This window comes from Carassius gibelio, chromosome B14 (assembly GCF_023724105.1).
Source record: "Carassius gibelio isolate Cgi1373 ecotype wild population from Czech Republic chromosome B14, carGib1.2-hapl.c, whole genome shotgun sequence".
Lineage (NCBI taxonomy): Eukaryota > Metazoa > Chordata > Actinopteri > Cypriniformes > Cyprinidae > Carassius > Carassius gibelio.
Window position 1 is genome coordinate 22,761,812 of NC_068409.1, and position 15,529 is coordinate 22,777,340.

Genomic DNA, 15,529 nt, shown 5'->3' on the forward strand with positions numbered 1-15,529 from the left:
CAAAAGTGAACAAACAAGACAAAGATCCACTTTACGAGTTTTCTTTATAGAATGTGACTGCCCCCAAATGTCAAATAGGAAGTAATAAAATAATTGAATTTGAAGTAATATCTCTACTCACAGCAGTAAAGGACAGTGTTCTTTATATAAATCAAGCACATGAAGTACAGTGTATAGACATGACATTCACAGTGAACACACAAACGGACAAAAAGGAGAACACTTAGTCTTAAGACTCGATTCTGTTGTGTTACGAGAAGGCAGTTTGATTGTTCGGTATATGTACAACATATACAACATTGCACACACTGATATATTTGCACTGTGGAGGGAAATTCTTATTATTACATAGTGAACAATGTAGGTTAATATGATGGTTATTTATAAAGCTAAGCCTCCTTTTTTTTAGATAGGTAAGTCCTGTCGGCAACACAGAACAGCGGACAAATGTGAAAAAATATACAAGTTTTGAAAGCCCTCTCATTCTTCATATCACTATGTAAGAGCTTATTACTTTGCATGAATCAAGCAAAGGATATTTTTTCCACAAAAGGTTAATCGAATTTGTGACATGACTGTGTGCTTGATGTAAAGCAGAAGAAACACCACATATTACAGGTTGGATCTTAGATACTAATGAAGCACTGAGGACAAAAATAAGATTCAGCCTAAATATATGTACAATTCTTTGCAATCTAGCTGCCTGAAACAGTTAAAAATAACTTGAGTAATTATCTAGAACTGTGTGAATACAGTCAATACTGAAGACAGTAAAGTGCAAATTAATTACTAGATAAGATTAGAGACTCATCCTCATGCCGAGAGAGCAGAGGCGATGCGAAACACTTTGTGCCACTCTGGAAGGGAAATGTTCATATTATGGAGTTATGCAAAGGAAACTCAAGTAGGCGACCCATAGACGTTACCTATAACCGGAAGAAGAGGCGAGCCAGGTGGAGCCTACTGGAAGCGGACACACATTTTAAGGCTTATCTGTGAACAGTCTTGATCTCATATTCAGGCTAGTTGTTATCAGGTATAGTCCTCTTGGTTCGAGGCTACATCATCTGAATATTTGACACACTGGGTTTGACTTGAGCGAATCCTTTCAAGGTTTAATGTGGCATATTTCATATGCTGAATGGTGATGAATGAGCGTGGTTAATGCTGTAGTCTCTCTTTACTTAACCCACTGCACAGGTGAACCTCCTCCTCTGAAAGTCGTTCATCCAGAACAATTATTGTTCAATGATGATCCAATATCCAAAGATGCCCAATGCCAGTTCTCTCTTGCCAGGAAAATGTCTTCCTTAGACTGGTCCCTTAGGGGCTATATGGTGGGGGCTTCTCATCAGGTTGATGATGAGGAGGAGAATAACGAGGCGGGATCATATTTGGCCACATATGACTGGCTCCAGACTGCGAGTCATCAGACAGGACTGAAGAGTGAGGAAACATGCTGGCACCCTGTAAAATCACATTAGCACACATATCATACACCTTCAAAACATATTATACAAAGTATAAGCTCTAAAGCTCTAAATCAGGATTACTATTTTTTACTTTTAACTTATTAAACTTACAAGGCAACATTAGTCATTTTCCTTTAGTTTTAGCTACTAAAGTAAACAAAACAAAATAAACTAAAACTACAAAATAAATATTATATACATATTTTAAAAAACACAATATCAGTGCTTTAAAAATATAAAAAATAAAATATTATAATTATAAAAGGATATCAATGTTAGTGAAGTAACACCGTTCTTGATCAATTAAATATCTATATTTTTTTGTACCAGGGATGATCTTATTGTGCTTATTGTTTGAATAAATTTTTTTAAATAATGGTTTGCACAAACTTTACATAAATTGACAGGCATAATAATGATCTTTATGTGCTTATTGCTTATTATATTCTATTTTTATTATAAATAGACAAATTCAAAATACTAACAAAAACTATAAAATGATATCAGTGATGGTACCACTGCTCTCAATAAATTAAATATCGCATGTTTTATACCAGGGGGTGATCTTTTTATGCTTATTGTATATTTGAATACATTTTTAAAAACAACTTGATTGCATTAAGTTCATGTTAACTGACAGGCATAATTTAAAAATAATATACAATATAAACATTAGATTACTATATTATAGTGTAGTAATAATAACAATTCTGTATGTACATTTCATATATTATTAAATAACACGTTTATGTATTATATTGTATTTTATTATATATATATATATATATATATATAGCATTTTCATCTCATCCAACAAGCATTCTAGAAAAAGTCTATAGGATTTGCTAGAGTGTCTTATAAATGCCCACTGAAGCATGCAACACAAAGTGGGCTGACAGCTCAAAGTGAATGCGATTACCTGAAGGTCATAGGCAGTGTATGGAGGTAAGCAAGGGTCAGTGTTGTAAAAAGAGTTGTTGGATGCTGTGGGTCCAGGAGTTTCTGGGGCCGGAGGAATAGGGAGAGGTTCTGGCTCACAGGAATCTGGTGCTGCTGTAGGCATCTTTATAAAGAGACAGATGAATGTCACAGGATCTCAGAAATCATAAAAAAATTCACCTATAGGCTGCACTGCATTTTAATCTCACCATGTCCTTGAATCCCCCCAGCACTGCGGCAGTGATGATGCCCAGAAACAGAGCAACAGTGTTGAGGATAGTAGCAGACCACAGCAGGTGGTAAAGATGCACAACGTCCTGGCAGCTCCGCACCTCTGTGTACTCGTGGTACCCTCCTCGCAGTTCCACTCGACTGAGATGGCGAGGACAGAAATGTATTATCGTGAGAGGCTCATTAAAAAAAATACAACACATATAGGTGACAGGCTGAGCAACAAAAGAGGTGAAGCATGACAGAACAGCAATTCATGCAAAAGAAAAGAACAAAACAATCTGCATACCAGTGCACATCACTCTTAAGAAGAGCATGAAATGGATAAATATATCCAGTCTCAGTATTTAAGCTCACTGTCATTAAAGACCCTTTACTTTTAATCTAAATTAACGCTGTCTTTCCTCACCTATGAAACAGGAACCAGAGAACACACTGTACATTAAGTACAGCGACTGTATGTGGCCACCATCAAGATTTTAACAACAACAAATAATGGGCTGTCAATGTCATTGAGGGGCTAAAAGTGGAAAGACCTACTTCCAAATCATGGATGATTTCCTAAATTTTTTCAAAACCTCTTTATTCTGAAGTCCCATAAGAGGATGCTCTCTGAAACATAAATAAACACAAACGTTCTCTCGAACAGAGCTGAATTTCAGGGATAGAAGCAGACACCATACAAGCAAATATAAACCAGAACCAAGGTAAAACGAAGATAGCATTGTTGTAATTGGTTTTTAATTTATTTTTATTTTTATTTTCATTTATTTTTTTTCAGATTGCCGGTTAGCAGAGGGATGTATCCAAATGAGACTCGCTCACACACACATACTTGCCACAGTTGTAAAGTTCACAGCAGTAGCAGGTGTTGCTCTTCACACGCAGGTTACAGGAGATGCGAGATGCGGTTTGACAGTGAACCTGAAAGACAGATGTGCTTTCTAAATGGCAATTGAATATACTAATAACAAACCCCTTAAATTCAGAGGCTTGTAATTTGGCAAGAGCGCTTCTCTCAGGCTGACGACTCACATCTATATCAAACGCGTTCCCGCTGGAGTAATATTCACATCGGCCAGCATATAGAGGTCTGAGGTCCTTTGAAACAACAACAGCAGTATGCAGTTACACAGATTTAACTGTGATGATTTTCTGAAGAACAGCATTTTATAGAAACATGGTGTGGAAGCACTTACTATATGTCTTGCAGCAAAAACGCCATCCACTATAGCACAACAGAAGGCCGCCACCACACCAAAGCTGATGAAGACAATGGAGGCCACCAGCTGTAAGAGAACTGAAGTGTCAGCCTATTCATCTGAGGCACCTGCATTCACACCTGGGCACTGTTACTATGTACGATTACTTACAGAATCAGATTGAAGTGGTTTGTCTAAGATCTTGTAGATGTGTCTATTATGGGATACGGAGATAATTTGGACTGAATGGATTCTGCCTTATTGCCACTTAACTTTGCCGATTTCCATGCCTTTTCACAACCAGTCATTTAGATACCAGTCACTCCATTCGGTCTTGTGGCATTGTAAAATCAAGAATATGTAAAACATTTACCTGCCCAAATCTGATTTATAAATAATACTGTTTCGTGTTATTTTTGATATGGTGTATCTAATCTAAATTAATGCATGTCTTAAAACAGTTCATTCTTTTCTAGAAAAAAGTTTGAGATCAGTGAAAATGCGTCTATTTGCCATTTTTCTAATTAAAAAAAATTATAATTATATGTTATGTACGGTATATTAATTTTTTATTATAAATAATAAAATATATTAATATCCTACTGCTCCAAAGTTTGGGGCTAAAGATATCTTTTGAAAGAAATTAATATACTGTTATTCAGCAAAGATGCATTAAATTTCAAAAAAAAAAAAGTAAAGACATTTATAATGTTACAAAAGGATTCGGGAAAAAAAATAATTACAGTTTTGCAACTTTAAACAGCACAAAGCACTATTTGAAAGATAATAATAAGCAGAAAATCATCATATTAGAATTATTTTTGAAAGACCATGTGACAGTAAAGACTGGAGTAATGATGCTGAAAATTTTAATTTTAAATTTTAATAATAATTTTAATAATACAAAATTACTGTATTTTTGGTCAAAAAACACATGCTTGGTGAGCATAAAATACGTATTTCAAATACATCTTCCTGACCCCAAATTTTTGAATAGTGGTGTATATAATATTTAAATACATAATAATGCTTTAAGTATATTTTACATGATTTAGTATATTCAAATATATGTATATTATGAATAAAATTATCACGTATAATACTTATATTTAATGTATACAACTTATGTTATCAGTGAAAGGAGAGATAAGGATTTTAAAAATTATCATACATATCAGAATGCCTCAATATTTGTTTTGTCTTCATTTAGTTTTAATGACAGCAGCGCTGAAGCTGCATGAACTGAGTGAAACCTGATGATCATGTTCTCCAGCATAATTTGAAAAGTTTCCAAAGAGCATCGTGTGCTTCATGGAAACAAGAACATCTGACCATCTGTACAAAAGGATTTGACATGCTCAATTCTACAAATCTGCTTATTTGATTAGGGACCCAGAAATAGTGCAAAAGCATCATAACACTTCGGTCCTTGTTTTACATTGTTCAAAAACTAAACATTACTTATTTCCAGAATCTCAGACTTACAGACACCAGTCTACATGCTCTAACCACTTCGACTACAAGGATGGAGTGTGTATCCTGCACTCTCCCAATAGTAAGTGTGTCCCTGTGTGTCTATGATTTGGCCAGCCATGCCGTCCTAGTGTACTCTTTATTTGGATTGTGGCACCTCCTATTCCCTCTGCACTGCAATGGCTTCTGAACATTCCTGCCTGGACATCCAACCCGCTCCCCTTACACTGAGCTATTTCTGGGTACATCTCACCACAGGGCTTGCAACACGCCCTGCTATTCAAGCTCAAACCTGTTAGCCATTTCTGCCATCATGACATGACTAAAAACAAGCAGCTGAATCTTAAAATTTTTTTTGTTTGTGCAAGTATTTGGTTAGAAATTGGATGATGGACTGCACAAGCACAGAATTCGATATGAGCAATGTAATGAAAGATTCCTTACCATCTGCCTCTTATTCTCTATCAAATGAGCACCAATGATTCCCAGAAAGGACCCGAAGCCGAGCTGAAAATATCACAGGGTGAAACTCAGTCATGAGAGTTGCAACTCTATCTAAAATATCAACCTATTTCAAAGTAGATGACCTCACTTCATTAAGATCCCACATACAATCTCCCACAAATACTTTTGTCTTTCTACAAGCAGCATAGCTTAATTTATGGTGTTGTCAACATCCTAGTTGAGAGCTATATATGAAATCTGGCCATGTCCCCACCATATAGTATTTCAAAACAGTCAGTCCCTGCAGAATACTAGAAAAACACCTGTTACTTGTACAAACCGTTCTGGACTGTTAATAATAAAGCTTGTATGTTTTCTCCTAGAGTGGCTGTTGAATAATAAATGGATGAGTTGACTCAGTTCAACCTTACAGTAATGAGGTAATGGCCACTGGTCACCATTATGGCGGAAAATAATTAAACATGAGGAATTTCCTTTCCTGCATAACTTTACATCACAAACCCATTAATAGAGCAAGACTATGAACATTAGTAGCATACTTACAATGACTCCTGGATAGTAGCCACCGACAGTGATGTTTTGTGTCCTGGTAGTAGCGGCCAGACCAAAGACCAGGATGAGTATGGAGACAATTAGGAGCATCACTGTTACTATGATGGACTTTCTTTTCCTCCTCTTAAATGATCCTGGAAAAGACAATGGAGTAGGAAGAAGCCATGGCACAACACCCCTTACCTTGCGGAGCATTTGGCTACTCCTTCCTACATTTTAGGCAGATTCGTTTTGGGGTGAAGCAAAGCAAAGCAAAATAACCAGTGTATTTGACCTTTTGTGTGTCTATATCTACAACTGCAAAGGCACAGCCACAACCCAAAAAGATGTAGGTGATGTAATATGATGGGTTTTCTATCATCAAACAAAACATATTTAAACTATTTTAACCGCATGAAAACAAAATTTCACTTACGGTTATGTATTTTTTATTAACAAAATCAAACAGTGCTACATCGACATTCATTGGGGACATCCGGAACATGGAGGAATGCAGGTTACGGGACGCTTATTTATTTATTATATTTATACGCGTCACTTATTTCTCTCTCGTGCTAATATATATTCTAATAATTAGGATGAATAAACATTGCTAATCGAGTTTAAATGTAAAAACAAGCGCAATTTGTCCTTAGTTTGACCGTAATGGTCTGCGGACGCAGTGAATGCCGTTGACCTTGTACTTACCCGTCGCATCTGAGATTGGTATACCGCTGCCTTGCGCATTTAGCCCCGCTGGCATTGTAACGTCAGGATATGCAGCATTAACTGCAGTTATGACTTCAAGTCAAAAACAAAGAACCTAGTCAATGAGACAAAGATGCGTTTCCTCAGAGCCAATGGGTGGAAACTCTTTTCCTGCGGTGGCATTCTCTGACACCGTGCGTCCCCCGTGTAGCCGCGCTTCTCTCATCAGCATCTGGGTCTGTTGTTCATGAATCCACTGCCCTCATCCCTTCAGCGGAACGCCGCACGGAGCACAGCACTGCGCATGCGCAAGGCAGAACCGCTCGCTGTTCGAGTTGGTCAGGATTGGAAGAGTGAATCATTGCGATTCGGTTCTTTCGAGCAGTTCGTTTCAGAAGAAACCTGTTCAAAAATAGATTCAGAGGTTGTCCCTGAATGCATGTTAAACGCTTTAAATGTTCAAGTGAAGTTATGTGTAGGGACAAATCGCTGTTTATTACTTGCCTCCTTCCAATCAGTTTGCAGCCGTGATTCAGTTCACAAAAACTAAAGTCATTTAGAGATTAGAATAGAATTCCAAAGAACGACTAAAACCATACAGGTTCTTGTATGCAGTTGCTGGACTGCACAGCTAATTTCCAAACAATTCTACATATATTCGCTACGTTTTATAAGAGAAACGTCACCTGCTACAATTCACATAGAAATTAGTCTGGGAATATCTAAACAAAGCAAACTAACAATTTGGTTGGTTAACAAGAAAAAATGAAAATTTTATGTAATCTATAAAATAATACTTTTGTGTAATTTTTCTACAAAAATCGCTATTTAAAGAGCCTCGAACTTTAAAGTATAGCCTACAATATTAAAGTAATGAAAGTGCGCCATCATCAGGTTAGTTGGTAAATTTACACAAAAGGTTTTTAAATAAAAATGAAATTTCTGAGTTTAAAAAAGTTCCCTTTTTTTACTTGCATTTTTTATTTATTTTATTTTTCGCTCGTGCAGCTCGAGATGTAACTGACATACACCATGCTCCTCATTTTTATAGGACACCCTATAGCATTGTTTATATTGAAGTATTTCTTTCTTAGTCTCTCTCTCTCTCTCACACACACACACACACACACACACACAAACACGCGCGCACGCGCGCGCACACACACACACACATAAATAAATAAATGTATAGTGATTGAATAAATGATAAGTAATTGAATGTTGCAGAGTTCAAATGTGTGTGCAGTTAAAGGAATAGTTTGAGTTATACTTAGTTTTTTGGTAACACAAATGCTGCTCCCACAGCAACATATGCCTATTTCACACAGGCTGGTTGTATTTAGCCTAACTGAATAGAATTTAATGGACTTTTAGATCGCCTTTCATTTTTACCAAAACGAGCATAATTAAGTTTTGTTTGTTTGTGTAAAAATTTAAAGAAATAAAACGCTACATTAAATATTGATCTCTATTCCTCCAGCCTGTTTTGTCACAAATTAAATGATTGCATCTGCTCGTTTCAGTCCTTGATTGTCTTTCTTTGAATGACCTGCTCTTCACCAAAGAAAGAAGAAAGAACCAAACAAGACCGAATTTTCCATGACGCGATTTCCTTTCAGGTTTAAAAAACTCAGCGGCTTCACGGAGCTCAACGTGATGTGTGTACAAATATTAAGCTTGATGTCAACTTTGTGAATTTATTACGCTTTTGACGCCAGCCCAGACCAAGGCTGCACATATTTCACAATTCTGCGTTTGTCTCTTTAATGCGTTATGTAATGCGCGTGAAAACTCTCCCCAGTTGAACAGCCCAGCGAGTCAATGGGGATTGTTTAGTGAAGGGTCCTGCATACTAAACCTCACTGTCCTAATGTATTTGCTGATGCCGTACCAAGTGATTGACAACGGCAAATGTAGATCAGAACAGAAACGGATAAAGCTGTGGGTCTTTGCATAGAGCTTGTTTCAGCAGACAATGAGACTATGTGGTGTGCGTGTGCAGAATTCCACTAAACGAAGCTGCTGCCAAGAAAAAAAAGTCCACTTTGTATCCCACCCCCACTTTCCCTCTCTAGCTCAACTTCATTCACTATGATGCTCGACTCCTAGCGAGAAGCTCCTCCGCACCCAACATCCGCTGGAAGAAGAAAACTCAGTGAAATCCAAGAACAGTTCTTGAACAGAATTAACGTTTGTTGAGCCTGAAGACATCGCCTCAGTGCATTCATCAAGACTTTATTTCTGAGGGGAACTTTAAATATAAAAGTTTTTCCTAAGGCTCTCCCCTCCCCATTTTTCTTTACAGAAGACATCGAAATATTCTCTCATCCTCTCTTCACTATAAAAAAAGGCATAAAAATTTTATTTCACACAGTATTTGACTTTCCTGGACTGCTGCAGACTTTATTTGTGGACTGAAATCTCTCATTAAATCGCCTGGACCGTTCGTATATGTGATTGGTTTAACAAGTACCTTTATTCTTCAGTGAGAGATCATGGAGCGCGACTCTACCGAGGGAGGGGCGGAGGACCTGCTCCTGGAAGACAAAGTTTCAAAACTGGCAAGTGACCATAACCATAATAAACCAGAGTTATGTGGTTACTTTTGATTAGGGAACTGTAATGACCATTCCTTGCTGGATTTAGAGCTAGGTACAATATATAATAGTAAACTAATAATAGGATAGGCTATTACCCAGTTGTTGGTCTAGTATAGCCTATACAATTTTTACTCATTACTTGTACAGTAAATCTGTGTCACCCAAGTTTTTCACCTACTCATCATAATTTACTACTTGAGCTTTTTCTACTTGAGCTGGTTGTTAAAAATTACTTTTATTGATGTAAGCAGGTTGAATCAGTCATTAAATAACAAATATGACAGTTAATATTAAGTCAATTTCCTGTCAAAAAAGTAGTTTTAAGGCAACATATTGCAATTAAGCTTGAATTAACATTATTTAATGGATTAGGCATCACGAACAATTTACATTTCATGTTCATTCACAATACAGTAGTAAATGTTTATAAAATGTGAAATGTTTCTATATAGAAATTAATTTTAATCTGGATTGAATATTCTTTTTCAGCTAATGTTAACATACCAAACCCTTATTGTTTCGAACTTTACAGTTTTTAAAAGCACAATTTTGTGTGTGTCTTGATATTGAGAATGAGTGTGTAACATCTGGCTGAAGAGTGACCCTGCAGATCTTGTGCAGCTGTGAGGGGTTAGATCTCCCAACATGGGTCAGCGAGTGTGTGGGTCCTCTTCTGCCTCTCATAGATCAATGGGACTGTGAGACGTCTTTCATTCACACCGCTTTCATGCACTTGCTTTTCACGTTTTTGAAGCTAAATATTTTTCTAACCCTTCTCCTAGCATTCCATTAATCTTTAAGAGACAATATCATCTACATTAAAGTGAGTTTTTAGGTGGTCTTTTTTTTTTTTTTACTAATGTGATTCATAACGTACTTCTTTATTAACTTTCCATATTGTTTTTAGCGTGCAGGATCACTTCATAAACACGAACTAGCTGAGGCCATGGAAGTGGAACAAGAAGGACTGGTAGAACATCAGCCTCTGGAGCAGGACGACCTTAACTTTGAGAAATGGAAGCCCAAGCCAAAGCCCAAGAGGACGCTGCATGAGAAAATCGATGACTTAAAGACTTACTTATGGAACGCAGAGACTAAGGAGTTTATGGGCCGCTCAGGGAAGAGCTGGAGTGAGTAACAAGACAAAATTGTTTTAAATGTACACAACAAGATACCTATTTCAATGGCAAAACAAAGGGCATTTGTCTGTGGGTGAAGGAACGCATCCAAATTATACTTGGACTGTAAACTAAGTCTTTAATTAGTGATGTTTAATCTTGCCATATAAGAAAAGGCAAGTGAGACTACTGCTTGTTGTTTTTGCTGATTATTTTCCATTTTTATTGGAGTTATGGGAATGAGTTGCAGGGATGAGGGGTGATGAACTATGCTTCTGCTCGCTCAAGTGTGTGTGGATGTACACTCTGTCACTGTGGGTGCATGTGTGTGTGTGTGCATGTTCAAACTAAGTGTTTACATAGGTGCACAGATAGCTTAGAGACATCTTGACAAAAACAGACTGCCTGGGGAATGGTCCTCAGTGGGAGAGCGAATGTCACAGTCCCTTCACTGGCCCGGGATCACATTCCATTTACCCCTACCGTGCTTTCCTCTCCCTCTTTCCCAAAACTCCCTTGAACTCCAGATCTCCTCCAACACGCTCTCAGATCTACGGCACAACTTAAAATGTAGCCTTTTTTGTCAGCGAGCATTTCCTGAAGACGTCTGATGCAGACAGAGCAGCCATTCGCCATCCGCCGCTAAACATCCCGATGCTAAGCAACACAGCAAATTACCATCAGGACGAGTGCTCTTAATAGCAATACGAAAGTCTCCTGGGGATACAGAGGGAAATCTCATTGCAACAATGTCCCATGTTGAGCGTTTGTCATAATGCAACATCTCTATGCATTACATTGGCATGATACGATGGGGAATGTGCTGGAGGTGGATTAAATAAACAGCCGTAGTCTTCCTTAGCGCAGGGGAGGGGCTGCTGGAGTGCTGTGATGCATGTCCCATGAAAGGAGAGTGCAGAGGCCCCACAATGCCAGAATGGGGTGATCGGGCTCCTTGGAGCTGGCTGTGGCTCTGTATGGCTGCAAAAGACCGTCACTGTGATGGCAACCGGAGGTTCACTGTGTTCCTGAGTGAAAGGACAGCTGGGAGAATTTTCACCAGGCTCAAACAGAAAGGGCTTTGTGGACAGGCTTGCAGCTAGTCACTGCAAAATTGTCTGCACAGCAAAAGCCGATTAGTTTGAGGACACGTCCCATTTGATCAGCTGTTAATGAACTGACAATTTAAAGTTGTGGCAGGAAGGTTTTTTTGGGGGGGGTCTCATATGATAAGATTCATTGACATTAGTGTTTTGAACACTTTCACAATGGAATTTTTTTTTTTTGTGAATGAAGGATTAACATAAGGTTTAGTATTTGAATGGACAACTAAATCAATACATACATAAGAAAGAAATTCCTATATGAAAAATATCATCCTGATTGCATTTCAATTGTCTAACTTATGTAAATCAGATATTCTAACTGATTTAAAGAGGTTTCATCAATGCAATCCTGCTTTACTCATCACTATTTTCTGTTTCTTTTTTTTCAGGCCTTATTTTGCTCTTCTACTCAGCATTATACATTTTCCTTGCGGCTATGTTTGCTGGTTGTATGTGCTGCCTGATGTGGTCAATTAGTCCGTATGCTCCCACATACAATGACAGAGTGATGCCACCAGGTTGGAAAAAAATTACATTTTACTTTGTGAATATTCAAAGACTATATATAAAAAATGTTGAATAATTATTATTGTAAATCTTTTTTATTATTATTATTATTATTTTTAATATAAATTAATGTAAAATCTACAATTGTAAATTATTTAAAAATAATATTTTTAAAATAATAATAAACAAAAAAAAAATATAAAAAATAATTATATAAAATAATTTATCATTATTATAAAATAAATCCTATATAAGTATATAAAACAGTCTTATACCTGTTTTTTTTTTTCACTACACTTCAAAATCGTCTCTTTCTCCCGGCAGGTATGACTATGTTTCCTCATGTAGATGTAGCTCATGGGTTTGACATTGCTTTCAACGCCTCTAACCGAAGCTCGTGGAGGAAGTATGCGAAAGCACTGGAAGCCCATCTGAAACGTGAGTCCTGGATGAGTGAACATCTAAGCTTATTGAGTTTGGTCTTACACTCTTTAATAGAGAAGATACATTTTCTGTTCAGCGGGCACAGATTCAAATCGCTCCAGCACACTGTTTAACAAGTCCTGCAGTCTATAGAAATACTGACAAGGAGGGAAACCCTTTTGTGCGCTCAGTATAACTGCTCAGTGCTGCCAGGGCCCCACTTTTTGTGCTGGCCTGTAAGTTGTAGAGGCCAGGCAGGGCAACAGCCATTGTTTGGTTATTTTATGCTCCCTCTCTCTCTCTTTTTTCTCTTCCATCCCTTTTATTACGGTTTCCCGCTGTGGCTGTGCTCAGCCTATGATGACGGAGTGCAGGACAGGCGGAACATTAACTGTGAACGAAATTCGTATTTCATGCAAGATGACTTAGAGGAGAGTGCCGAGCGCAAGGCATGTCAGTTTAAGAGGTCCTGGCTGGGTGAATGCTCCGGCATGAAGGACAAAGATTTTGGCTATTCAAAGGGAAAACCCTGCATCCTCGTCAAAATGAATCGGGTGAGATTATAATGTAATATACAAGTCACTAAGCTCTGTCTGAAAGTGTCTTCAAAAATGAGTATTTTTCTCAGGCTCCTGTATTTATGTTCATGTTTCACTTTAATGGCAAATAAATTACTGAACCTAGACAACTGAACCTAGAAAAATGATCATTTTGGAAGACGATTTCAAAAGGCACTTAGCTGCTTTGCATCTGAACTCTTCAAATATTTTTTGTTTGAAGAACAAAACCTCTCCAAAAAAGAATAAATAAATCTCTGAGGTTCTAGTGCCATCTTATGGTTAAAATAAGCAATGACTAAATGAACAAATTGAAGTATTAAGATTAAGTGATCAAGTGATATGTCAGACACTTGACTGTTTTCTGTTGTGACAGATTCTCGGGTATCTGCCTGGTCAAGGCACTCCAGTAAATGTTACATGTGGAGTTAAGGTAACAATTAATGACTAGTAACTAAATAAAATAACAACCCAGTTTCTTTGCAGTATTTGTCATTAAACTGTGACAATTTTGAATTTCTCCAATGTTTTTCCAGAAAGGGTCAACTGAAGGCCTAGGAGAAGTCCAGTTTTTTCCAGAAAATATCTTTAATTTGCGGTACTATCCCTATTATGGGAAACTGAGACATGTAAGTGATCCTACATAACATTTATCCCAGAATTCCTTATGACTTTATAGCATTTCTCATTATTTCTACCAACAGGTGAACTACTCTTCCCCTCTGGTGGCTGTGCGCTTTCCCAGTGTCAAGTATGACACCCAACTACACATTCAATGCAAACTAAACGGCAAGGGCATCATCAACGATTCAGCAACCGACCGTTTCCTGGGTAGTGTGTCTTTCACTCTAGAAGTGGGTGCGTAGGGTGGCAGTAGACCTAGAGAAATCGAAATTAAAATTCTCAAGAGTACGTTATAATAAATGAAATAGCACACTGGGTGTTGTCTTTACCCATTAGGTCTCTGATTATGCCTCCGGCAGCCACTGTGCTATTTTTGTCAGAGCTGTGTTACTACACTACTTTTTCAAACAAGGAATTTCCCAGTAAACAAAGACTGAGATTCATAGATCAGCCGCTAGAGACTGACACCTGCCTGGATTTCATTATAGGATGAAATGAAATATGAATACATGTCCAAATACTGTATGTAGGTTGCAATTATAGCTATTGAGGCATAATCACTCAAACGTATGGTCTAAAGTGAGATGCAGGCAAAAAATTCTCTAGATCTGTGTAGATTGTAGAATTAACATTTATTTAACCTTTATTGATCAGCTCTTTTGCTAAGTCAGATGTGTATATAACAAATTAAAACGGAACAATTTTATTTTTATGATTTTACTCTGTTAAGTCAGTCTCCTATAAATTACCCCTCTGGATGAAGAATAAGTCAGAGAACTGCTTAACATTATCCTTTTGCTTGTTAATTTAATTGAATAACTATCACAATTAATAATTGATTGTACATGTTTGGACTAAATTTCATTTTCTTTTGTATGTGCAACTAAATTTTGAATTCAGAGGCAAATGTATTTTACTGAAATGTGAGACAGAAATCCCATTTCATCATTTTCACAAAGCTCCATAATGAAATAGTAGTTGATCTTTCTTTTGTCAATCATGCAACCGACACTTCTTTAAAAACAAAACAAACAAAAAAAAAACTAAATAGTCACATAATTCATCTCTGAGTGAAAATATCTGCTCAATTGCCTGTAAGGAGGATTTCAACAGTATTATTTATTAATTGTATATGAATATATTGACATGGTACAAACAGTTACAAAGTGTAGTAGTGTTATGTTAATTGGTTAAGTGCACATCTTTGTTATTCAGTAAAGCATTGAAATATCCACTGGCTGACAAAGATTTGTCAGCTCATGTTTTTAAATGCACTCATGTTTTAGACAATAAAGATGGATGAGAATTAACGGAATCAAACCTTTCTGATCACTTTTCCATTCTCTTTAAAACCAAATCAGCTGTGACGTGCATGATATTGTCTGGAATTTAAAAACTGCTTGAGATGGCCACTTGGAATAAATTACAAAACGTTATTTTACAATCTTCTGAATTGAAACTATAACTAAACTCAAACACGTTTGTGCATTCAGTAATAGGCAGATCTTACTGTAACATGCAGGCCCAAGTGAGATGCTTCTAGTATTAAGTCCATCAGTCCATCAACATGTTC

The 15,529-nt window shown here is 37.1% G+C and overlaps 2 protein-coding genes across 7 annotated transcripts; one reads left to right on the top strand and one right to left on the bottom strand.

The window, feature by feature from the left end:
• Positions 1–126: 126 nt before the first annotated feature.
• On the bottom strand, positions 127–7,347 carry tmem255a (transmembrane protein 255A). Of its 4 annotated transcripts, XM_052575339.1 has the most exons (10): positions 7,022–7,347; positions 6,326–6,468; positions 5,762–5,824; positions 3,842–3,931; positions 3,678–3,743; positions 3,478–3,566; positions 3,183–3,254; positions 2,621–2,783; positions 2,392–2,535; positions 127–1,467 (listed from the first exon to the last, which is right to left on the bottom strand). In XM_052575339.1, the coding sequence occupies exons 1-10, from the start codon at positions 7,074–7,076 to the stop codon at positions 1,324–1,326; spliced, it is 1,029 nt and encodes a 342-aa protein (XP_052431299.1). In that variant the 5' UTR covers positions 7,077–7,347; the 3' UTR covers positions 127–1,323. The 4 variants fall into 4 exon arrangements, with proteins under 4 accessions (XP_052431299.1, XP_052431298.1, XP_052431300.1 ...); XM_052575338.1 differs by lacking the exon at positions 7,022–7,347 and having other exon boundaries at positions 6,326–7,015; XM_052575340.1 differs by lacking the exons at positions 5,762–5,824; positions 7,022–7,347 and having other exon boundaries at positions 6,326–7,015.
• Positions 7,348–9,098: 1,751 nt separating this feature from the next.
• atp1b4 (ATPase Na+/K+ transporting subunit beta 4) lies at positions 9,099–15,276 on the top strand. Of its 3 annotated transcripts, XM_052575335.1 has the most exons (9): positions 9,099–9,371; positions 9,508–9,582; positions 10,529–10,751; positions 12,235–12,363; positions 12,677–12,790; positions 13,130–13,329; positions 13,709–13,765; positions 13,869–13,961; positions 14,037–15,276. In XM_052575335.1, exons 2-9 carry the CDS (start codon positions 9,517–9,519, stop codon positions 14,196–14,198), a joined length of 1,044 nt encoding a protein of 347 aa, XP_052431295.1. In that variant the 5' UTR covers positions 9,099–9,371; positions 9,508–9,516; the 3' UTR covers positions 14,199–15,276. The 3 variants fall into 3 exon arrangements, with proteins under 3 accessions (XP_052431295.1, XP_052431294.1, XP_052431296.1); XM_052575334.1 differs by having other exon boundaries at positions 9,099–9,582; XM_052575336.1 differs by lacking the exons at positions 9,099–9,371; positions 9,508–9,582 and adding an exon at positions 10,123–10,444.
• Positions 15,277–15,529: the final 253 nt, after the last annotated feature.

Excerpts from the sequence above, each read along its gene's own strand:
- tmem255a (XM_052575338.1), bottom strand. The coding sequence starts at position 6,529 with ATGCTCCGCAAGGTAAGGGGTGTTGTGCCATGGCTTCTTCCTACTCCA. Across the intron at positions 3,255-3,477 it reads GAACTTTACAACTGTGGCAA|AGAGCATCCTCTTATGGGAC; the intron begins GTATGTGTGTGT and ends TTTATGTTTCAG. Across the intron at positions 2,784-3,182 it reads AAATCATCCATGATTTGGAA|TCGAGTGGAACTGCGAGGAG; the intron begins GTAGGTCTTTCC and ends TCGCCATCTCAG.
- atp1b4 (XM_052575334.1), top strand. The coding sequence starts at position 9,517 with ATGGAGCGCGACTCTACCGAGGGAGGGGCGGAGGACCTGCTCCTGGAA. Across the intron at positions 13,330-13,708 it reads TCCTCGTCAAAATGAATCGG|ATTCTCGGGTATCTGCCTGG; the intron begins GTGAGATTATAA and ends CTGTTGTGACAG. Across the intron at positions 13,962-14,036 it reads ATTATGGGAAACTGAGACAT|GTGAACTACTCTTCCCCTCT; the intron begins GTAAGTGATCCT and ends TTCTACCAACAG.